This window comes from Zosterops lateralis, assembly GCF_965231275.1.
Source record: "Zosterops lateralis genome assembly, chromosome: 3".
Taxonomy (NCBI): Eukaryota; Metazoa; Chordata; class Aves; order Passeriformes; family Zosteropidae; genus Zosterops; species Zosterops lateralis.
The window spans coordinates 77,328,469-77,352,198 of NC_139764.1; the positions used below are offsets into that span (position 1 = coordinate 77,328,469).

The window sequence follows — 23,730 nt, forward strand, 5'->3', positions numbered from 1 at the left end:
TATATGATTTTAGTGACTATTCTCACTTTTCTTAGGGGATTGTTGTCATTCTTGTTCCACTGTTATCATACAATACCTCAAATAAAAAGTTAGAATTTTTCCTACCTTAATGTTCAGGAAAGTGAGGGACTGAAGGCTTCTTTAGATAAAACTCCTCTCTTCCTGCTGCTGTGGGGAGGAATGGGTGGTTTTGTTGTTGCTGAAAGCCAGAAGACCCTCTGTCCACACAAACTGCTGGCACTGAATTGGTGAAGTTCACGGGGCACTTTCCAAGTAGTGTATGACATTGCGTGACCAGCATTGAAAAGAGATTTTTCATGACAACGTTGTCTTGGTACCTGGCCAAATCCTGGCCAGGTAATGTGGGGCAGCCAGCTGCTTCTACTGCTTCTTGCTCTCAGCTGCAGCATTTGCTGCATGCAGCTGCCCTGTGAGATGCTGTGCTCTTTGCCTTGTGCCTCCCTGGGAGCCAGGGTGCCTGGGGCAGAGGGAACACCATGTCCTCGGAAGGGGCAGAGGGAGCAGGGCTGCCGTGGGGCACAAAGGTCTGAGTTAGTGCTGTGGAAAGGCAGCACTGTGTCTGTGTTTTGGTGCTGGCAGTCTCCCCACTGTCCCCGGGACTGTGCCTGCAAAGCTGCTGCTCCTGTGGCTCCAAAATGGGGCTGGCAGTTGTGGCACTTGGGCACAGAGACATCAGAACAATGCCATTGCTGTCTCTTGCAGTCACATCTTTAAGAAGAATCGTGACTTGACCAAAGCCTGGAAAGGAAAGACAGACCAGCTTCTCAGAGTCGATGAACATGACTTCACCATGCGGCCGGCCTTTGGAGGTGAGGATAAAATGGTTCTCTTGATTTCATGCTCATCTAATTAAGAATAATCTAATTATCCAATTAGCAATCTAATTAAAAACCAAGCTAACAAACCTCTGTCCAGATGCATCAGTGTGAAGGCAAAAGACTTGGTGCAGATTCAGAGAGGCCTCATGCTCATCTCATTGCTTCCTGTGCTCTGTACATTTCCTACATTCCTTCCTGTTGCAGCAGTTGACTCTCTTTTTGACTGGCATTCCCCAGAGCTCAGGTTGGACCCTCCCAGTAAGTGTTTCACTCTATTGAGAAGAGGAACAAACTGCAGGTTTTAATATTTACTTGTGGTTGTGAAGTTGCAATGAGCTTTTCAGCTGATGTGATTAAATTGCAAAGTAAAGAACTGATTGGGTGGATCACAGCCCATCATTACTAGGAGAAAATGGAATACTTTTGTCCAGAAAAAAAGTCTTGTCTCAAACTCTCATAAGCAAATAAGAGAGTAGGATGGGAGACCTCTGCCAGCTTCACTTCTGACTTTGGTTACACCCAGTTACAGGAATGTGCTTGCCTGACCTTTCTTGACTCACTACTGCAGAGAAAAGAGGGTACCTGAACAAAAACTGCTGGAATACCAGTGTGGCAGTCCCTCTTCTGATTATGTCAATAATCAAATCCTTCCAGAGCTAAGGGAAGAGTTTTCTGCATTTTCACTGAATGACTAATACTGCATCCTTTGTCAATTGGCCATCTAGGGTGAAGTGCTACCTCTTCCTACCCAGTGGGACACATGAGTGTTGTGCCCTTTGCACCTGGTCCATAAAACAGAGCTTCTCAGACCTGCCCGTTCCTGGCGTGGCTGAAAAGATGTTTCTTGCCTGTCAGTGAAGATGTGCCATTCTGAGAGCACCGTGCTGACCCCTGCTATATATTTATATATATTTTCACACTCCAGAGTTCAAAACCTGTCATCACTAGTATTTCCTGCCCCCTTACTGCCCCTGGACTACCACTTACCAGCAAGTGGTAGTCCAGCCCAAAAATTGGAGGTAAATTCTTTCTAATCAGTGAAAAACTTGATCTGCTACTTTCAGGGTTGAAGAGTTTGCCCTAAATTGCCCTCTGGGTGGAGCAGAGGCAGATCTCCCTGGGGTGGTGGGAACGCACAGAGCTCTGGCCACAGCTGAGGCTCAGGGGTGAGGGCTGGGAGCTGGCTCTGGGGGCACTGGGGTTCTTTATGAATCAGCTGTAAAAGTGTGAATTCACCAAAGTGCACATGTGTCCCTAAGTGCCAGGTATGCCCTACCCTGTTATAAGGTGAGAGGATGCTGTCTTAGGTTTTCTGATTTTTTTTTTTAGCCAACCTCAATTTTTGGAGCTTGGCTGTTGACTTCTGAGTGCCTGAAATGACCAAACTAAAGGTGCTGATCAATCCTCTGGACAAAAGACCCGCTGGTCTGATGGGTGGGGTGACACGGCTTCTCTGGGAGGATATTTGGACTCCCTACCTTGACACAGTTGGAGACAGCTGGGGAACTATGGTGATTTTTTAACTTTTTCCCCAACTGGATGTATGTCAGGGCATCATGCCTGTTTTGGGAAGAAGCTGGGGGGTTTTGTTCTGTTGTGCTGATGGTTTAGCACCCAGTGGCACCACTGCACTGTATTTCTGGAAACATCTGTATTTTCATCTGTGTCATTGTATTTTCATCAGGGTCCTTGAAAAGTGCATTTGAGCACAGGTCACACCAAACAGACACACATAATTACACAGTCATTCTTCTAGTGTTAATGGAACTGCATTTTAATCTCTTTTTTGCCCTGTTTTCCCATGCTACCCCCCATCACGGCATCAAGATTCTTCTAGAGCCAAAATTTGGAATAACGTTTATAAAACTGAGAAATACTCTAAGAGCCTTTGCTGAGAAGGTTCCTTTTTTTGTAAAGGAAAAACATGATACACTTTTTAAAAATTTTGCTTAAAGCCTTCTTAACTTCCAGAGATTCTTGGGACTATGGTGTGGTATTAGCAAAGTTGCACTGAAATTCCATGTGATGAGGAGCAAAGCATAGAAAGAGCTTTGTTGAGACTCCAGCCTCGGAAAGCCTGACTGAGATGCACAGAGATAGCAGGTGCTACAGGTTCTTGCTCAGCTGCAGTGACAGATGATAAGCCTAATGGAAAGAAACCATGAAGGAAAGGGAAAAAAATTCTAGTAAGAGGTGATTCTCATAGTTTTGTCTGTAATGTTATTCGTCAGGCAGTCGCAGTGATTTGCCATGCACCATGAGTCCTTCCAGCTTCTTCCTGTGGCAATGTCAGTCAAACTGATGTGGTCTGACCTGTGGAGGATAAAAAGACTTTTGTACTGCAGAAGTGGAGAAGAGGAGCCTGTGGGATACAAGTGATTGTAACTGGTTGTTGCCCTAAGACTCTCTCTGGCCTAATTGAGATTCCAGCCCTATGACATTCCATTGGGCCTTTGATGTTACCTTGCAGGTGGGAAAGGCACCTCACTTCTGGAAAATTAAAAAAAAAAAAAAAACAACAACCCATAAGTAACTTGTGAGTGGCATTAAGACTAAAAGAAACCCACTACTGCTGATGGTTCCCAAGCTTGGTGGGCCAGCCTGCAACTCCACCTTAAGCTAAAAAGGGTATAGGGTATGAGCTGTTTCATGGTGGCCACAGTGACTCTTGCTGGTCTGCAGAGGACAGTCAGCAAGCTGCCAGCCCAACACAGTTATCACCACTGGGCAGAGCAGGCTGAGGTTATGCAAGGTGAAATGAAAAAAAAAAATGGTATTAGACAAAGGTGAAGGGTTTTTCAAGAAGAAGTATCTTTGTAAAGAGCAAGTGAGCAAACAAATGTTGTATAAGTTGTGTTATTAACAGCCCAATAAACATGGTTGTCTTGCCTGTCCTCAGCCCATTAGAGACAGGCAATTGGGTACAGAGGCAATGACAATTTAGTTTTTTTGCTTTGCTGATGGTCAAAGACCTCCACAAGCTAAAAGGGACTGCAGGGTTTTTTGACCCTTAGGGAGTTATCTCCATGTCAGTGACCTTGTTCTAGCTAGCAGATGTTCAGGTATTATTTACTATTATTAATATTTAAAGATTATGTAAATGTTTGTTTTGCTGCCTTCCTTAAACGCCCATTTTAAGCATTTCATTTATGACATCTCGTATTTTACAGGGAGCCTGTGAATAAGCAGCTTTAGTTGATACTTAAAATAGCTGTATCTTCTTTATTGAGAACCAGCCTAATGCTTTACTTTTATTATATTTGCTCATAGCCGAGTAGCCTAATGTCAGCTGGTCCCTGCTGCCCTTTCTGAGCAGTGCTTTTGCCAGGATGGATGGGCAGTGGGGTGAATAAAGCACAAGTAGTTCACTGAGTGTTGGTGACAAGGGCTGGAATAGAACTTGCTTCTCTGCTGCTGAGCAGCTGCCTGTGAGATGCAGAGGGACAAAGGCCTGCAGTCATCAGGCAGGTGATGAGCATGTCCTGGCGCTGGCTGCCTGGGAGCTGCCCAACCCTAAGAGGTCCCAATCAGATACACATTCATTAAAAAGTAAATATACAGTAAAGTAAAAGTAAAATAAAAAGTAAATACACAGACACACACACACACACACAAAAATTACACTGAAAGCTGTTTTGCATCTTGCAGACATGGGATCTCTTATGGACATTTTCAGTCTCTCTGGATGTGCATGAGGTACCTGTCAATACATAAATCTTAAACTTACTTGTTTCCCATGTACATATTTTTTTCCCAGGACCTTCATTTGCCTCCCTCCTTCAAAGATAGATGAGTGGGCACTGTCTCAAAGAGAAACAACGAGCCTTTGAAAGCACTGCCAAAGAGAAAAATTAAAGAGATGTCACAAAGCTCTAGTCTCAGAGCTGGAGTGGAAAACTGACTCCAGGCATCTTCATGGTAGCATTCTCTTCCCTATCTTCCAAATCCTGCTCCAGTGTTCAGAAATAAAAACCATGTTTGTGTGCCCAGTTCTGACTGGGAACTGTCTCACACTTTGAAGCTTCCGTGCTGCTCACTGGTTGATGTTTTTAGGTGTGGAAACACAGTGGGATGTAACAGGCCTTAATGTTGGGCTCCTTCTGAAGCCATTCCTGCAAGGGATTTGTGGAAACCTCCTGGGTTCCCTGGAGAGGTCAGCCCAAGGCCAGACATCCCATTCAATCTGGGGCAGAGTTTGATACTCAAAGTGGAGTTTTTGCAGTATGAAACAAGCCACAAAGTCTTCTTTGTGCCAGAACCAACCCAAAATTCCATTAATCTGGCTGATACTTTTCAGAGATTTTTTAAGTGTGATCTGAAAAAACTCTGCTGGACTGCAGGCTTTGAGCAAAGCAGCACTGCTTCCTTTTATCAGCCATATCCCCAGCTTTCACACGGATCCATTTAGCTTCCTGTCCAGCAGTGAACATCCTAAAGATGAGCCTGAGCTTTGAGATCTCTCCAGTGTTAACATGCTCAAGTCTTTTGTTGCTTATAATTCTCTAAGATGATCCTTCTATATTTCCTCTTTTTGAAGAAAAGGTGAATATTGTTAAAACATTTTTAATGGCAAAGAAAGACTGGTTGATGAGGGCTTTTTTGAATCTAATGCTATAATCAAAGTTAATTGTTCTGTCTACCAGTTCAGTTTGTCATATACCGTGTGAGCTGTTCTTTTTTCTTCACATTCACACTCTCATCATACTCTGCTCTCTCTCAATACAGAGGGTTTTTTCTTTCTGCTCATCCCTAGTGGCATTTGATGAGGAATTTGGCAAAACACCCTGAGCCTCTGTGATTCAACTGTTCAGTTCCCAGAAGAACAGGATTAAAAAGCTAGCAGTTCCTAATTGACTCCATGGGTTAGTGAGATTAAAGATCTCTTGACATTTCTCTCTGACTGATCAACAGCCATTTAATTCAATGGTATGTGCTGTAGCCAACACGATCGTCAAGGAAACCCAGGGTTTGTTTCTGTGGTTTAAAGAGGTAATTTCTAGAGAGAGCTTTTGCTTTGCTTCAGAAGCTACATGCACTTTCAATGTTCCTTGCATCAAGGACCTCTGCAAAACTGCATCTTACTTGAAGTTTTGTAGAGTGATGGGCCAAGTGAACATGCAATTATCATTATCACTTATGCTCATCAGCAGGAGCAGAACTTGGTGCTCATTTGATTCCTGTCATTACCTCACAGGCAGCAACATTTGCACTGTCCTCACTGGGCCTTCACTCACCCTTCTCCACTCAGTCCATCTTCTTGTCTAAACCTCCTCCAAAAGGTCTTGGTGTCTCAACATATCCTCATTCCCATTTGTGTGCTCTCTCATTGCCTCAGCCTCAGATGATGAATGAGGAGCAGGGAAAAGGAAAAAGTGATTACTCCTGCTGATTGTAGTAGGAGTTTGCTCAAAAAAGGCAGAGTAAATATTTCTGCTGATAAATTGGTTTTACACTGGTTTTACTCATGTTTACATTTCTGTATTAAGCACTAAACATTTGAGTCCAGCATTTAAATCATTTCTCCCTCTCTCTATTACAATTACTTTTTTATTATCCCCCAAATTTGTGATTAACTCCAGAAAAGACACCTAATCCAGACTTGGACCCCTTCTCTCAAGGGCTTTCCAGTCCATCCAGCTTTACATGGAACACCCTTTAATTTAGGTTTAATAAATCTTCGTGTCAGCTCCAGACTGAACCTTAGGCTTGGTCCTTGCAGTGAGATAACTTCTGGTTGAGTGTTTGATGCAGGAACATGAACAAAATTAAGGACATAGTATTTTATCTTCAAGAGCAGATAGGGTAGGAATAGGAGAGCAGAACAGATACCAACTTGGCAGTGTTCTTATGTTTATGGGTTTGGTTTTCAGTTGTTTGGGTTTTGGGGTTTTTTTTTAAATCTGTGATTAGTGTTCAGAGAAGCATTAAATAGCAGCAGTTAAATAGACTTTATGCAGGTGTTGATTTCCTGAATCATGGCTAAATTAAGAATTCATTCACAGGGAGTCTCTCTTGCAGTCTGGAAGTTGTGGGGGGCTGCCCAGCATGTGTTGGGCACACAGCCTTCAGCTTGTGCTGTTTCTCTATTGATCGTACTGCACATCAAAATGTCTCTTGTCACCACAGATACAGTGCAATTTCCTACCTTGTTTAAAAAGTATCCCAACAAACCAAAGCATGCTTTACTGAGCAAGAGAGAAATATCATAGAAAAATTCTTTCTCTTGGTTGCAAATGGTCGCTGGCCATTTTTTTAAAGTATGCAGTGCAGAGCTGTGTGTCTGAATGTGACACGTAGGTGTTTATAAGGATCTGGGAGTCATCTCAGAGTTAGCCAGGTTTGAGCTTCATTGCTGGGGGCAGCAGTCACTTAAACTGGATTTGGTGGTTCTGGGGAGCCTGGTCCCACTCCACAGGGCTTGTTTAGGGTGCCTGTTCCCAGCACAGCTGCTGACAGACACCATGGGCATGACAGGCTGGAACTGTGCATGTGGGAAGGGGACAGTGCCACTGTCAGTGTGCTCTGCTGTAATCAGGTGAGGCTGGCTTATCAAAGCCCTGGCAAACCCACACTGGGGCTGGTTGCAGCTTGTCTCGTGGGCATGGGGATCACCCTTTTCCTACTGAGGCTGAGCTGCTGCTTCTTCCTCCTCCAGCAGAGGCAAACATAAGGCTGTGTTCAAAAGCCCTGAAGATGTGTGGGTGCTGCTGCAGGTACAGGAGCAGGATGGATAGCAGATTGAAAAAGTGTGCTGCTCTCTCAGCACCATTTCTGCTCTCTGGTTAAATTTGTTGTGCATTCAGAGCTTTGATGTGGTCTTGAGGAAGATGCTACTCTAGCTAAATGTATGCATTCAGTAGGCCTTGCTGTTCGTGGTGCTGCAAATATGGGTCTGAATCCACAAAGGGATTGTGGTGCATCTTACAAACTATCTGACTGCTAATCAGGTTCAAAATCTAGGTGCTAAAAGTCTTTGCAAATCTTCATGGAGGCCACTATGGTCTCTAGAAAATTAATTTCTGCTGGACATGTCTGCAGAGGTTCTGCTTCCTTTGACATCGTCTGTGTCACTGACAGTGCCCAGGCTGGTGACACGCCCTGGACAGGGTCATCAGTGAGACCCACTGCCACACTGAGAGCACCAGGCAACACTGGATCCACCTGGACTGTTCCTCAGCAGTCCCTGCTGAGTTACCCTGCTGGGTCATGCTTGGTGTACTTGTCTCAGTAGGCACTTATCACTTATCAGAATTTGGGAAAAGGTGTATGAGGGCACACTATGGGGATCTTGAGTCATCTGAGTAAGTCCTAGTCATTAATGAGCAGCAATCTACAGTGAAGTTTTGATACAGATTTTCTAGTAATAGATGAATGTGCATTCATTATGGGATGCTTTCTGCTCATTTACTCTTTGTGAACTCTTTGGTTGCTAATTTTAAAACTACTGTGGAAAATCAGCAATATCATCAGTGAATAGAATCAAAATGGTGATGGGCTCTTGGATTTAATGTGGCTTGCCTTGTCAGTAAAAAATGAGAAACCTCCAAAGAAGAGCTCATGTCTTCCTTTCAGTCCCCTGTCCTTGGGGCCAAATTTGTTCATCAAGGCCTAAATTTTAAGATGGCATGGCTCAGTTTTTACAAACATAGGCAACTGTTTCATCCAAGCTCTGGATCAACTGGCAAAGTGTCAACATTGCAGCATATGGCAAGGAGAAGATAATTCAATGTTTCAAAAAGACACTTACATGGTTCTTCACTCTTTCCCCAGCCTCCTCCTGAAGAACCATTGACAGCAATGTACAACATAAGCTCAGAAATGTTTTCATGTCACCTTAGAAGTGCAAATTAAATGCAGATGATATGAAAGAACATTTATTTACATATGTAAATCTCATTCTCTTCCAGGCCCTGCAATTCCTGTTGGGGTGGATGTGCAAGTTGAAAGCTTGGACAGTATTTCTGAGGTTGACATGGTACGTAATCCTCTTCTAAGTCTCAGTTACTTTTAGTCATAAAAAGACCTTCTGACTTGAAACCTGTGGGCTTGTAATGATTGGTCAGATGAAAGTAATAGCAGCATCTCTGAAATTCAAAGAGGCTGATAATCAGAACCAAAGACTTCATAAAACCAAGTGATCAAAGTCCTAACTCTACCTCCAGACAAAGATTAAAAGCATGAACAGAAAAGGGACCTTGAATGGGAGAATAATCAGTGCTGTGAAAGACCTTTCACAACTAAAAATATAAGCAGCTGCATATGAAGGTTTGAAGATATATGATAAAATTCATATAAGCTGTGCTTGCTGCAGAAATTTTCTTCCTTAGGGAACCATTCAATTCACGAGTGCTCACACATGCTTTACTGTTTGGTTTTGGGTTATTTCACGGTGATTTTTTTTTAATTGTAGAAAATGGAATAAAAACACTTGAGAAGTGGAAAGGGGAACATAGAGGAAAAGAGGAAGCTTCTGGGCTCCTTCCTCTTTTTGCCTTTCCCCCCGTGTTCTTGTGCACCTTTTGTGGTCTAGACATAACATAAAGACAAAGGAAGAGCTTTAGGTTGAGTGTTTTTAATGTGGTGTAATTACATCTTCATCCCATTTTTGAGGGGTTAGTTTAGATGACCTTTAAAGGTCCTTTCCTACACAAACTATTCTATGGTCTATGGTTAAAACCAGGCAGCTTGCCTGCCTGCATATTGAAAGAGAGGGTTTGGGGGTATGCATGCAGTGAGGTGTGTGGGAGGGAGCTGCCAGCACAGGAAACGGCTGCCAGGAGGAGAACTGGGGCTCTAATATATCAAGATAATGTCAGAGCAGCAAAGAGGCCTAATTGTGCAAGTAAATAACTCGCAGTGCTTTCTGTGAGGATTCAACAAAAATCTTGCGTGTCAGAAGTCTTCAAGGTCAGTTCTCTCCCTTGGCTGTTGATAATTCCTATTTTCCCACCTCATGACAAGTACTTCCTACAGAGTTGCTGACATATATTTGGGGTGGAAGAGTGTTCTCTTAGGTCAGTCTGAGTTATGTTGGTGTGTTTTTCCCAATAGACTGTTCCAGCATGGGTGTTTGCAGGGAGGAGAGTGGCCAGGGGACTGGGGCTGGCTGTGCCTGCAGCAGGTGCCCTCCTTGTCTCTCCATTGCAGGCACGGCAGAGCTGCCGGCAGGGCTTGTTTCAAGCTGCTCTGAAGTGGCCCTGAACATCAGGTACCCCGGATTGGGCAGTCCTGTCACTGCCTGAGAAGGCACTTGGTGCCCCAAAGAAGGACCAGACTGAGGCATCACCAGCCAAGCCACAACCCACTGTATCTGCCAGACTGTGTGTGACAGTGGGAGCAGCCAGGGGCTGTTTAAAGCATGTGGATTTAGAACTGGTGCCTGTCTGGTTGATGTGGATGGGCTGCTGTTGTGTGCAGTGGCAGGACACCCTTGAGGCTGCCTGGAGAATGGAGCAAACATGAAATATGCTGCCAAAATTGAGGTACTTGTGTAGAGTCATTTGCTGTGCCTCTGACAGGTACTATCATTCTCCCAGTTTGCTGTAATTTTCCAAGGGACTTTCCTATTTGTGAGTGCTGAAATAAACCCTTTTTCTTGCTTGTAAATTGTGTGCTGGCCAGAAAGGAACAAGCGGTCAGTACACTGCCTCTTTTGAATCATGCCATGGAAAAGACTCCTTAGGTTGGATTTTATACTTAGAAGCTGTTGTCAGCTGCCACTTTGTCTCTGTGTTTTTGCAGCATTTGCTGCACCATGTTGGCCATAAGAGAGAGAGGAGGGTTGGCCATTGCAGAGGCCACAGTGTTGGCTGTTTGGAGAGAGAGAGGGGCTGAAGGCGAAAGATGAGAAGCTCCTGTCTGGTAGGACAGGGAAAGGGGGGACCTGGAAAGCAGTGAGTTCCTTCCTGTGCTGTGCCTTCAGACAGTCTCTTCCCCCTCCTCTACGGTGGCTGTAAGCAAAGCTGAGGGTGCCTGGCAGATGGTCCCTGTTCCCCTGTGCTCTGATGATGGAGCTCCCCAGAGGCATTTTGCAGCCACAGCCTCAGGCTGCCTGGCTGTCCTGGTTTTGGCTGGGATAGAGCTAATTTTCTTCTTAGTAGCTGGTACAGTGCTGTTTTTGGATTTAATATGAGAATGATACTGATAACACAGTGTTTCGGTTGTGGCTCAGCAGAGCTTACACTGAGTCAAGGACTTTCAGTGTCTCGTGCTCTGCCAGTGAGGAGGGGCACAAGAAGCTGTGAGGGAGCATGGCCAGGACAGCTGACCTGACCTGGCCAAAGGGATATTCCCCATTACAGAACATCATATCCAGTGTATAAACTGGGGGGAGTTGGCTGGGAGGGGATGATCACTGCTGTGGGACAGGCTGGGCATCTGCCAGCAACTGTATAGTGCATCAGTTGTTTTTCTGGAGTTTTCCTCTCTCTCTCTTTCCATCTTCCTTTTCATTACTCTTCTTATTACTATTTATTTCAATGATTAAATTGTTTTTATCTCAAGCGAACTTCTTTTGAGCTACTCCCCATCCCGTTGGCTGGAGGTGGTGGGAGAGAGGAGTGAGCAAGTTTGTGTTGTACTGAGCTGCTGGCTGGAGTTAAACCATGACAATGGTCTCCTCTCCTGGAGTTCCATGTCCCTCTGTCTCATGTCATGGCCAAAAAACTGGTGACCCTGAATCTGACCCTGACTTCGATCTTTACTCCTTTTTTGACTTCTACCATAACTTGCACTGACTCCTAAGAAAGCAGCAATTGTGCCTCTTCCTTGGTTTCCTTTTTCCCAGCTCTTGTCAAACTGATGAGCTTGATGTCCAGCCCCTGAGGCTGATTCTTCTTCTACTGCCTCAGTGGCAGTAGCTGCTGGAAGTGTTTCTTTGGGACTATAGATGTATGGGAAAAGTGGGCAGTGTCCAGTAGGGAACAGGAGCTGGCAGCATCCCTGGCATGAGCAGTGAGGGAGTCTGGGACCAGCCTGATAAGGTGGGAATCTGCAGATGGGTGTGCAGAAGTGTCCCCCTGGCCAATCTCTGCCATGGTCAGAGAGGTAACTGTCTGGCCAGCTCTGTACTGTGCCAGGCAGCAAGGTGAGGACTGGCACTAAAGCTTTCTTTGACAAATGAATGAAAAACCTACTGGCATTGCAAGGCTGCTGTGAGACAGCCTTTTGAAGGAGAGAGTCAGGGTAACTGATTGTCACTGTCACCAAACTGATTGGTTGTGGTTTGAGAAAACAGTTGCCACATGGTTAGAGAGAGACCCTGGCCTGTGTTGCTGCCTGCTCAGGCTTGGCAGCTGCAGCTCCCATCACTTGCTTAATTGGGAATATAAAGAAAATAAATGTATTTGGTCTTTCAGCATGAGAGTAGATTCAGCTCTAAAAGCAGCAGCTGCCAGGTTTGGATCAACAAACATTTTCCTTTATGTGACTGAAGATCCTGCCCCATAAGCAAGCCTAAAAGGGAGCTTTCTTTACACACTTATATGGCAGGAAACAAAGTTCCCTCACTTGGTTGCTGTTTGCAACAATTTAGTCCTTTTGGGGATAAATTGTCTAGTGTTCAGCCTGAACCTTAAGATAACTTTCAGTTTTTCCTCTTGATCGTCCTATTGCTGCCATAGTCCTGTAAGATAATTTTTGCCAGAACTGAAGAATCATTTCTGCAGGGTGTTGCTTCTCTTGGGGCAAATTTATATCCTGTTTGGGACTGAACATTACTAGGTACTGTAATGAATTCTTTACTTGGCTATGCTTTGTTTCGGCTGAAATTATTTTGTCAGAAAAATCTACTGACAGAGAGCATTCACCTAGGAAAGAATCAGGAGTTGTGAGTGGAGAGATCTCATCTATCTGGTGGGAGTAAGTTTTCTTTCTGGTGTGTCCTAGTTGTAGAGTGCAGCACTGACAGAACTCTCTTCCTTTTTCTGAAGGATTTCACTATGACCTTGTACTTAAGGCACTACTGGAAGGATGAGCGTCTCTCGTTTCCCAGCACCAACAACAAGAGCATGACCTTTGATGGCAGGCTGGTGAAGAAGATCTGGGTCCCCGATGTCTTCTTTGTGCATTCCAAGAGGTCCTTCATCCATGATACCACCACGGACAACATCATGCTGCGGGTGTTCCCCGATGGGCACGTCCTCTACAGCATGAGGTAACGGAGCAGCCCTGCTTCCCCTGAGCATCCCCTGGGCCTTTCCTGCCAGGTTTGCTCTGGCCTTGACTTTCATGGTCGCCAGGATTGCTCCTGTCAATCCTGCTACTCCTGCTGCTGATGTAGAGCCCTGTTTCCAGAATATACAGTACAAAATGCTTTGCAGGAAGCTCTGAGAAACCATGCTGTGGGCAGTAACAGGATAATCTCCTCCTGGGTGGAGCATGCCCCCAACTCTTTGCAGTCAGTGGAGGGCTTAGTCAAGCAGGAATGTTCATCCCAGGGTCAGTGTGTGATTAAACTGGAAGCAGCTGATATACCAGATGGTGACCTCTACAATTATCCTATTTTCCTTCTTGTTTGTCTAGATTTTTTTTTTTTTTTTTTTTTTTTAGTTGTGGTACTTTCTTGTTGATGTAAATGTTTAAGTTTATTGAAACTGAAATAGCAGTATTAAAGACATCTTGGTTTTCTAGTAGATTTGTTGGCTGGAAGAATCCTGAGGGATGCCTGTCATGACCTGGAGGGTTATCCATCCTGTGGATATACACGGATAGTGACTGGGTTTTCAGGATTCTGTAATGCACAAGGACATGAAGGCTTAATCCTCTAAACTTCTCTACCTTATTACAGATTATCAAAAATACCACAAAAATCACCACTAGCAAGTAAACTACCACAAAATCACCACTGGCAACTATACCCATGATTAATAAAGTGACTATATATCCATATCACACTACTGCAAATTACTATCAGCAATCAATAATTTAGCATCCATCAATCATGTGGCGACAGCCAATAACTAAACAGGGTATTTACTTTACATTGGTGGAGCAACTCATCCACAATATACCCTCAGGTACACATAGGACAGGTAGTTTGTGTGGGTGCACAGTACTGGCATCAAGTGATACCACCATCAAGTGACCCAAATCATCCAACCGATGGAAGGACAAACTGAAACGGCCTCCAAAGTGGGCTCGGAGGGGACCAGTGAGACTGCAGAGTCTCATTTCAGAGATGCTGTGAGTCACAGGCTGTGGAGTCAGCCAGGTGTCTTTGGCAGGTGTCCAAGCACTGGTAGAAAGTTCATGCACTGAATTCAACCTTCTAGGGAACAGAAAAGTATGTGCAGCATGGAAATGTCTCAGAGGAAGGTTTCATTTTGGATAAAAATTACGGCCTCCTTATATCCAGAAAGATAAGAGGGTGTAGGATGCCATCACTTTGAACAGGCAATAGATGCTGCTAATTTTTATTTTTCACCTGTGACAGCCAATAGATAATGATGTTTTCTGTTCTCTCAGACCCTTTTTTATTCTCAAGTACCTTTTCTGACAATAAAATGCCTGTTAAATCACTTGTTTTTTGGCAGTTATTGATGGTGTTTCAGGATGTCTCCAGCTTCTAGCTACCCTATCTGCATGTCAAAGAGGCCAGCTGTGCTACTCAAGGATTTGTCTTGTTCCCAGGCTGGCAAGCCTTTCTCTGTCCATATTTTTCATCAGACAGGTTTTTTGCTCAGTAGCTTCCCCTTCTAACCAGGCCACCTTTATGGCTGCTCACATCAGCATCCCAGCAGATTTAATTTCTTTCAGAAGAATGAAAAAAGAGAAGCAGAGAAAAACACACTGCCAGAGGAGAAAAGCTCAAGAGCCAAAAAAAGGGATATTTCCCCAGGACAGAAAACATGCTCTCAGTTTACAGTGACCTTTGAATATTTTATAGCCAAGGATTTCTGTTCTAGGATCTTTCAGGAACTTATTTACTTCCGCTATGGTAAAATGATTTTAAAAAACTCGGAAAGGTTTTCTATTAAGTTTACATCTGTGATCTGTTGAGGAGGTGATGTGACTTTTTAATGTTACATGCAAGAGAGAAGTCTGTGAGTTAACCACAGCTGATTTCACAAGCGCTAAATTGATAATTTGATATGTAAAATCCAAGGAGAAAGAAAATCTCCATGACATTTGGGCTTGGTGGTGTTTAGAATACTCAGAATAATATCCAGCTGAAAAAGCATGAGTGTCCAGTGGTGCTGGGAATGCCCTCAGATATCTTGAGATGTCTGCATGGGATTGACACTGGACTAGGGAACATTTAATTCCTGTTTTGGGCCTTGGGCCTTCAAAGCCACCTGGACACTGCACTCTAATTGAGGAATATCATATTGATAAGCTGAGTTTCTCTTCTGCCCCTGACTAACAAACTGTTTTTGACCACAGGTTGTGCCACAGTTCAGGTGACACTGAGGAAAGAAAATAACACGTTTTAATGAGACTGAGTTATACAATGTTTAAATGCTACACACAGTTAGGGGAGATCATTGTGGCAGGGTACCTTCAGGAGCATATCCCCAAAAACATTTTGCCATTTTACTCAAATGGCAAAATTTTGCTGTAATTTATAGTCAAAATGAACAGCATGTGCCTTTCAGGGGTGATGAGTGCACAGGTCAGGGTAGGATTTGGAGCACAATCCCTGGAAGAGAGGAAAAGTTCTTTATCAACGTCTGCAATGAATCTAGAAAATGGTCACAGCCAACGTAAGTTGGCCTCTGAAATGATGAGTCACAGCTGATTTGCCCCTCCTAATTTGGAAGCTCCACTGCAAATCCATCTGCAAGAGAAAGTTCACTGACCCACTGGAAAATTTCTTATGTAACATTGTGCACAACTGGACCAGTTTAAAAGCTGGAGCTGTGATTGCTGCAGCTTTTTAGCTAAGTCAAAAACTTAACAGAAGCAAATCTAAATTGCTGAAAACCAGCTGCACCCATTTTACAACTCCTGCTCCAGAAATACACCTCTCAGATTAAGAATTTATTGACAACTGTAAGAAATTGCTTTTGCCTTAATAATATATGTACTGAAGGAATTTTGTGGCTTGCAAAAAAAATGGTCATATTCCTCAGGCTAGGGTCATTCTGGGGGTGACTACAGAGGAAACTGAGCAATGGGGAAAATTTGGAAACCTTAATTAAACTGCACATAAGGGAATAGTCAAATGTAAATGGTGAAGTTACTTTACATTGTAGTCTTGTAAGCAAGTAGCTGGATATAAAACACGGTGGAAATATCTGTACTGACATTAGGATAACAGTAATGTCCAAGATAGTGCTTTAGTTCCGTGATAGATATTGAAATTAAAATTATCTTTGGAATTTCTGTGTATAATCCATCTAGCTTGAACATGGAGAATTGGTAGGCATTATCTTGTGGATTTTTTGCTATCATGCAATATTTCTGGCTTAAAAGCTGCTGCATAATTATCTGCCATAACATTCTCTCTTGATTGCTCCTCATAGAAACCAGCTCTTTCTCATTTTCGATTTCTAGGGTCACAGTGACAGCAATGTGCAACATGGACTTCAGTCACTTCCCCCTGGACTCTCAGACGTGTTCTTTGGAGCTGGAAAGCTGTACGTGGTATCCATGTTTCTAGCTAGATGTGCTCCTTGGCTGGCTGCACAAACATTTCACTGGACATGTGTCAGAATACTGTCTATTTTAGAGCCTGAAAAAAAAGTTCATCAGAGTAACTAGGAGTCCTATTGACTCAGCAGTATTGTGTATCTAGTTCTTGTGCTGCAGGACCAGAATTTGCAAGGAAAACATCCTATGACATAATCCTGAACCTGTGATCTGGGCTCAGCTTCTTTGATGGAGAAAATAATGCGAACAATAAGATTTTTTGTAGACTTTCTCCAGTGTATGGCAAGATTAACATCTGGTTGTTTTGAGGTCCTCCCAGCTATTTAACTGAATGTTCCTCTGCAAAAACAGAATCAGAATCAGAGGATAATTTTCACTGATCTTGAGGTCAGCTGCTCCAATACCCTGCTGAGAGCAGGGAGTTATTTATGATGGGTTCCTTGGGGTTGTGTCCAGTAGGGTTTTGAGCAAGGTAATTCAGGCTCCACTGAACTTTTCTCTGCAACAGGCTCAAATATTTGACAGCCCTTATCCTGAAAATGTTTCCTTTTACCTGCTTGGGAACAATCCTTTGCTGACACTTCCATCCTTTGCCTCTTGTCCTTTCATTCTCCATTTTGTCAAAGCATCTGGGAAAAGGTTGCTGCCACCTTCTCCATGAGGGTCAGCAGGGCAGCAGCTGGACCCCACCACAGACTGCTCCTCTCCCAGCTGAACAAGCCCTAATCTCCCAGCCTCTTGTCCCTAAGCCATGTGCTCCTGTCCCTGATGATCTTGGTAACTCTCTTCTCATTCCCCATTCCTGTTACTTAGTGCACAAATTCTGTACGTTTTTAATTTACACTTTTAACATATTTCTGGGTTTATGCTTCTCACCTGTTCCTTTTGCTTTTGCCATTCTAAGATAGTTTGGAGTGTCTATGCTTTCCTCTTTCTCTAAATTAAAATGTTTTACCCATGAATATTTCCTGAGCTATTATCTATTTTTAGTCTGTGAGGTTCAGATGAGTGCCATTCTAACTGTTGTTTCAACGTGAAGTAAAGAGAGGATTTGTTTTCTTGAATTTTGAATCTGGATTTTTGTTGTTGTCACAGTATATTATATTACAAGATCTTTCAAACTCCCTTGCTGTTGGCAAACTTATTTGTGGCATTAGTTCATGCCAAACACTGGATGAATTAACTTTTATTGAACCTCTAAGCTAAAGTCACATCACATTGTATTTCTTCTTTCCCTAAGATGCTTACACTGATGAAGATCTGATGCTGTATTGGAAAAATGGGAATGAATCTCTGAAAACTGATGAAAAAATTTCTTTGTCTCAGTTTTTGATACAAAAATTCCACACCACATCAAGACTGGCTTTCTACAGTAGCACAGGTAGCACCTTTTCTGATGTCATACTATTGCTAAACCTAATAATGCATTAAGAGCTTTTGAGGGGGCTCTTGGGATTATGTCACCGAAGTGCAGTCTCCACAGTCCTTTTGAAAGCTCACTTTCTTGTTTTACTAGTCTTAGAAAGAAAAGAACCAAAGAAAGATCTTGTCTCTCTGTACCTGCTGTCCAGGCTATTCTCACTGATTCTGGCTTTCCTCCTTTCTCAAAGGGTGGTACAATCGCCTCTATATAAACTTCACATTACGCCGACACATCTTCTTCTTCCTGCTCCAAACCTACTTCCCTGCCACTCTCATGGTCATGTTGTCCTGGGTGTCCTTCTGGATCGACCGACGAGCAGTTCCTGCCAGAGTCTCTTTGGGTGAGAGCAACCACAACAAGCCATGGCTGTGTGGAAAGCTTTGCATGTGAAGGTTTTGGCAGGAAAGGGAACTGCCCATTTTCATGGTTAAATATATTGTGCAAGCAAATGGGGATTTTATCTGATGATTAATATAACGTATAACTTGCACTTTGTCTGAAGTCCTTCATCATTTAGCAGTCTTCCTCACTTCTATGTACCTCAGGATAGAAAGCACTGTAGTCTTAAAAATGAAGCCATAACACAGAATGGTACAGCTAGGAAACAGGAGTCCTTGTCATCACTGCTCTTAGCAGACTTGATCTTAGAATTAGGTGTGTAAAAATATGTTTTAGCAGCATTTTGTTTAAACCCTGGAATTTAAGGAAGGAGTTAAATGCTGTTCGTTAAATACAAAATGTTGACTGTTCCATTGCTCCTCAAAACTCAACCCATCATGACCACAAAAATGTAGGTAGGGGAACAATTCTGCATTAGCAGAAGAGTTACTTTACACACATTTATTTCATACTGAACATTTTTTAGAGCATCATGTAGAGCATAATTTCTGTTTCTGTAGAGACCCTTATGAACTGTATCAGTCAGAAATATTTCCTTCTCTTGGTTCTTTCCAGGGATAACCACCGTGCTGACCATGTCCACAATCATCACTGGGGTGAATGCCTCCATGCCTCGTGTTTCCTACATCAAAGCAGTGGACATTTACCTGTGGGTCAGTTTTGTGTTTGTCTTCCTCTCGGTGTTGGAATACGCGGCTGTGAATTACCTGACAACAGTGCAAGAGCGGAAGGAGAGGAAACTGCGGGAGAGGGTGAGAAGCACTTTTGTCATCCACTTATTCCTTTTTTTTCTCTTACAGCTGATCTGGTCTTTGTATTGACTGTCTGTTAATGGGAAAACATTGACAACCATGTGTGTAATTGGGTCTGTTTAGACTGCTCCACCTCAGGCTGAATTGCTAACACAGAAAAACAGGATTTGATCTTATGGATCTTCATAGAAACATCAGAGAAGAGAGCATGATCTGAACTGGGAAAGAGCTCAACCTGGAAATGTGAGGGAATGGCAAGAGGGGAAAGTATAAAATCTAGTACTTTTTTGCACCTGCCATGATTCCTGTTTAGCAAGCTAAAGGTGTTTTTTGGTGCAAATTAGTTTCCTGCCTCTATAGACAACTTTACTCTGGAAACTGGATTTAATGGATGTAATAGTGGAGGTGTTCCCCATCACCAAGCACAAACATGATTGGGCCAAGTTTATGCTTGTACTTGTTAACGTGGTATGAAAGGTCTTATCCTGCATCCTTGGAGTGTTTCCAGACCTGATACATCCTGAGCATCTTGGCCCTGCTATGAGCAGGATATAGGACTAGAGATGCCCTGAAGTCCTTTCCAGCCTGAGGTATCTTACAGATCTCCAGGCCCTTCTTTGTGATTAAACAAAGCACCATTGCCTTTTGAACACTAAGGCTTGGGACTAAATTTTTTTCGGTCCCCATACACCCAGGACATCACCATGTTTTACAGTTTCTTTGTTCTCAGTAGGAACTCACTGCATTAGTCTACTGGTAATACTGATAGTCTACTGTCTTTGACTCCTGGAGAAATTTGTACAAGCTTCTTGGAAATGCCAATGCAGACATCATCTTTCATATAATTTAAGCATGCTATTTCCCTCTGTGAAGTGCTCCTTTGGTTTTTCATGTCCTTCTCTTTTCCTTCTTTTTCTCCCTATGACTTTCTTGAAGAACAGAACAAGCCCCATAACAGCCTAGCACCTTTCTCAGTTGAGATACAGTAAAAAAGTGTAATTAGATATATTTTTAAAAACCACAATTGGATACATTTACTAGACTCCTGTGATGAAATTTTACTTTTCTTCAAGGCTTCTCAACACCATTATGATTCTGGAAAGCTGCTTGAACAGGTTCTGAGTATCTTAATTTACCTATGCCCCTCCCCAGTCCCGACCTGGGGCCCAGCAGTTCTCTGCAACACAAGGTAGAGATGCTCTGTGCAAGCACAGTGACTCCAGTGTGTCTGACTTGCTGCATGTGAGCAGTGGTCTGTGGGATTTTAGGCAGCCCTGATAAGGCATCCCATGTCCAAATAATATGGCATCTTGGCAGGTCATGGGAAATAACAAGAAACATCCTTGCTAAGTTTGACTTGCCTAGAACAAACCTGTGGGGTTTTTTAAGATAAAAACTCTTCTTTGTTTTCAACTGTACTGGAGGGAGGAAATGAATTTAAGAAGGTTTGTTCTGGGACATTTTGCCACACTCAGTGATGGTGTAGCTTGTTATTTATATCATAAATCTGCCCTTTATTGAGTCCTGTACATTGAATTCTATATTTAGCAAATGCCTTTTTACTACACAAGGGAAAATATTGTACCCAGTCTTCAACATGTGACAATATTATTCTTCAGTAGGGGAAATGGGAACAGAGATAATAAATAGCATTATTTGAGGAAGAAGTACTTGAAGAAGCAGAAGAGACATTTCTCATAGTAAATGTAGATCTTGTCAGCCAGTGCTGCTCTCCTGTGAAAGATTCCATAAGTTCTAGTACGAATATGTAAGACTGCCCAGAAGAGAGCTCTATGTTATGTCTACATTAAAAAAATTAAATGTGCCAGGGACAAAGATTGCAGTATTGAAAACTAAACCTTCTCTCCCTCAAGATCACAGGAGCTGCTGCGAAATGCCTGTGGCAAAAGGTCTGTGGCTTACTCCCAGTTCCCACCTGGGAACTTTTCCGTGCTTGCTGGTCTGAGAGAGGCCAGAGACCTTTCTGACACTTTAATAGTATTGTCAGCTACATTCCCATGTCCAAGGAAGCTGTTTGGAAATCTTGGAATTATTATTGTAGACATAGGCTAAAAGTCCTGCAGGGTGAAATTATGTACTGCACCTCTGTGTGTACGTGCCTGTGTGAGGATGAGTGTAATTTTAGGTTCTGTGGACATGGATTTCTGACACGTCAGGCTCTCTTGTCCATAGAAGTGACTGTCATCCTACGTGGACGAAGCCATGGGAACTGTAATTTGACCTGGGGGCTGACAGTAAATCTGCAGAATTGCTTTCTCTGCTGAGTCCTGCAGCAATTAGCTCGTTATTGTAACTGCTGTCCCTCACACCCAGCCACCATCTCCTGGACCTGTCAGTTCAATATAAAGAGTCTGATGTGTAATTCTCCCCCGTGGTGGTTTTTTGTTGTTGTTGCTTGGTATTGGTCTGGTTTTGGCTGGCATAGAACTAGTTTCTTTTCAGCAGCTGGTACAGTGCTGTGTTCTGAATTCAGTGTGAGAATAATGTTGTAACACACTGATGTTGTTGCTAAATTGTTTATCCTGAGTCAAGGACATTTTTGTGTCTCATGCTCTGCCAGTGAGGAGGTAAACAAAAAAGTTGGAAGGGAACATGACTGGGACAGGTGACCCAAATGAGCCAAAGCGATATTCTACGCCATAGAACACATTTCAGTTATTAAACTGTTCTTATCTCAATCTAGAAGTTTTACATTTGATTCTTCTCCACAACACTTTGGAGTCCAAGGGGGAAAGTGGGTTGACTGAGGGACTGCATGATGATTATTTGTCAGCTGGGGTTAAATCCCAGCTGTTCTTTTTGGGGAGGTACAGTCTGGTTTTGGTTTGGTTTTGGTTTGGTTTTGTTAATTTTGGGGTGTGGGTTTTTCAAAGTGTGCCTGCTTAGAAAAAAGTATGTCTTAAAACCCAGTTGATGTTCAGTTGTACTCATAGAGTGGTCAAAAAAAGTAAATTAAGCAGGCTACTAACTTGTCATGTTTTTCTGAACATAACCTGCTCATACCAAATCTTTTGGTTATGCCAAGAACACAGAAAACAATCCTCAAGTTGATTTTAAGGTTTTCAATAAGCAATGTGATCTGTTGTTTAAATAATTTGAAGAAAAGGCCTTGACTGCAGGGTTTTCCAATGGCATCCTGAATATTACATATTGATGTTATATACATTTTTACATATATATGTATTCAGATACATACATTTGTTTTAGCTGAACATATCCTTGAAAACAAGTTCTTGGAAAACCCATGCATCAAAGTTGGTGGAGTATTATTAGGTAAGGAAATTGGTCTGTGGGAAATCAGAGACAGGAATTCCTAGCAGAAAGGACATTTTGGAGCCCATTTTCATTGCATGCAAATACATAATCCATATTGCCAGGGCAGGAAAGCTGAAGGTTTTGAATGGTCAAAGACTGCATTTCCTATTCAAAATTCTATCTGCATGCATTGGATTCTTTTAGGCTTATGGGATGCATGCTGGTGCTGCTGAAGTCAATAGAAGCTTTGCTATTAGCTCCAACAGAGCTGGGATTTTACATTATACTTTTGGCTGGTCCTCTGCTTGGTTTAAAATCAGATTTATGAAGAAAGCATGTGTATCTGTAAAACCAGAACTTGGCCCTTTTCTTCCTATAGAATGTACTGCATAAGCCATTTCCACAGATTAAACTGCATCTTGTCCATGAATATTTATAAACACAAGGAATGCATAATAAGGAATCTCAAGACAATAAGGTTGAACAGCAGACACCTAAGAAAACCTTTTGCTTAGACTATATGTCTGCTAAAGCATTTTTCTAATATTTTCTGAAGCTGCTTGTCCAAGCAGTGAAGATAAACCCTGTTTCTTCCTTTTGAAAACAAGCAAAAAAAAAAAAAAAAAAAAAAAGAAAAAAAAAGAAAAAAAAAAAACCAAAAAACAACCCCCCAAAAACCCTGACTTTTTTGTTCAAAGAGAAACTTAAAATATCTCAATCAAAATTTTGAACTCAACTGTTTACAAGCTGTCTGTTAATAGAAAGGCATAATTTCTGTTGCTTACATGTTTTTCCAATATTCAGCTATATTTCTTGTTTATGTCCCTAGTTTTCGTGTTCATGTGGAATACCTCACTCGAAAACTATGATGCTGGATGGAAACTACAGTGAATCTGATGCCAACAGCCTGGCAGGGTATACGAGAAACCAGATGGTACCAGAAGAAGAAAAACCAGAAAAGATGGTTGTGCATTTAGCTTTGAGCAATGAATCTAATTCATCAAGGAAGAGAGGCTTGAAGGGCCATGTGGGCTTGCGCATCATCCAGAACACTCATGCAATTGATAAATATTCAAGATTAATATTCCCAGGCACCTATATATTTTTCAATTTGATATATTGGTCTGTCTTTAGCTAAGCATGCTGGCACAGTAGTGACTGAGTCAGAGGACATCTACGAAACATTCTTTTGTTGGTACTTTTTTTTGTCTAATCTGGACACAAAGCTAGGAACCTGATTATTTTATTGTTTCCTTGATGGGTAAATGGGAGGACACATGCTCCAGGAGGCAATTCCATGTGCAGGCCTCGTGGAGGAACTTGCTGTGCTGGTTGGTTTCCAGCCCAGCCCCTTGCTCCCGTTTGCTTTACACATGTCATTTCTCATACTTGAAAATACGTGTCCACCATACACCCAAAAGGTGCTGGATGCTTTTTTGGGGCTGGCCAT

General features: G+C 42.7%; 1 protein-coding gene across 1 annotated transcript; it reads left to right on the forward strand.

The window, feature by feature from the left end:
• Positions 1-796: 796 nt before the first annotated feature.
• On the forward strand, positions 797-23,418 carry LOC310907952 (gamma-aminobutyric acid receptor subunit rho-2; the record flags this gene model as incomplete). Its single annotated transcript, XM_083858536.1, has 8 exons — positions 797-830; positions 8,747-8,814; positions 12,770-12,993; positions 16,335-16,417; positions 17,671-17,811; positions 18,041-18,193; positions 18,808-19,004; positions 23,110-23,418. The coding sequence occupies exons 1-8, from the start codon at positions 812-814 to the stop codon at positions 23,416-23,418; spliced, it is 1,194 nt and encodes a 397-aa protein (XP_083714662.1). The 5' UTR covers positions 797-811.
• Between the last annotated feature and the right edge of the window lie 312 nt (positions 23,419-23,730).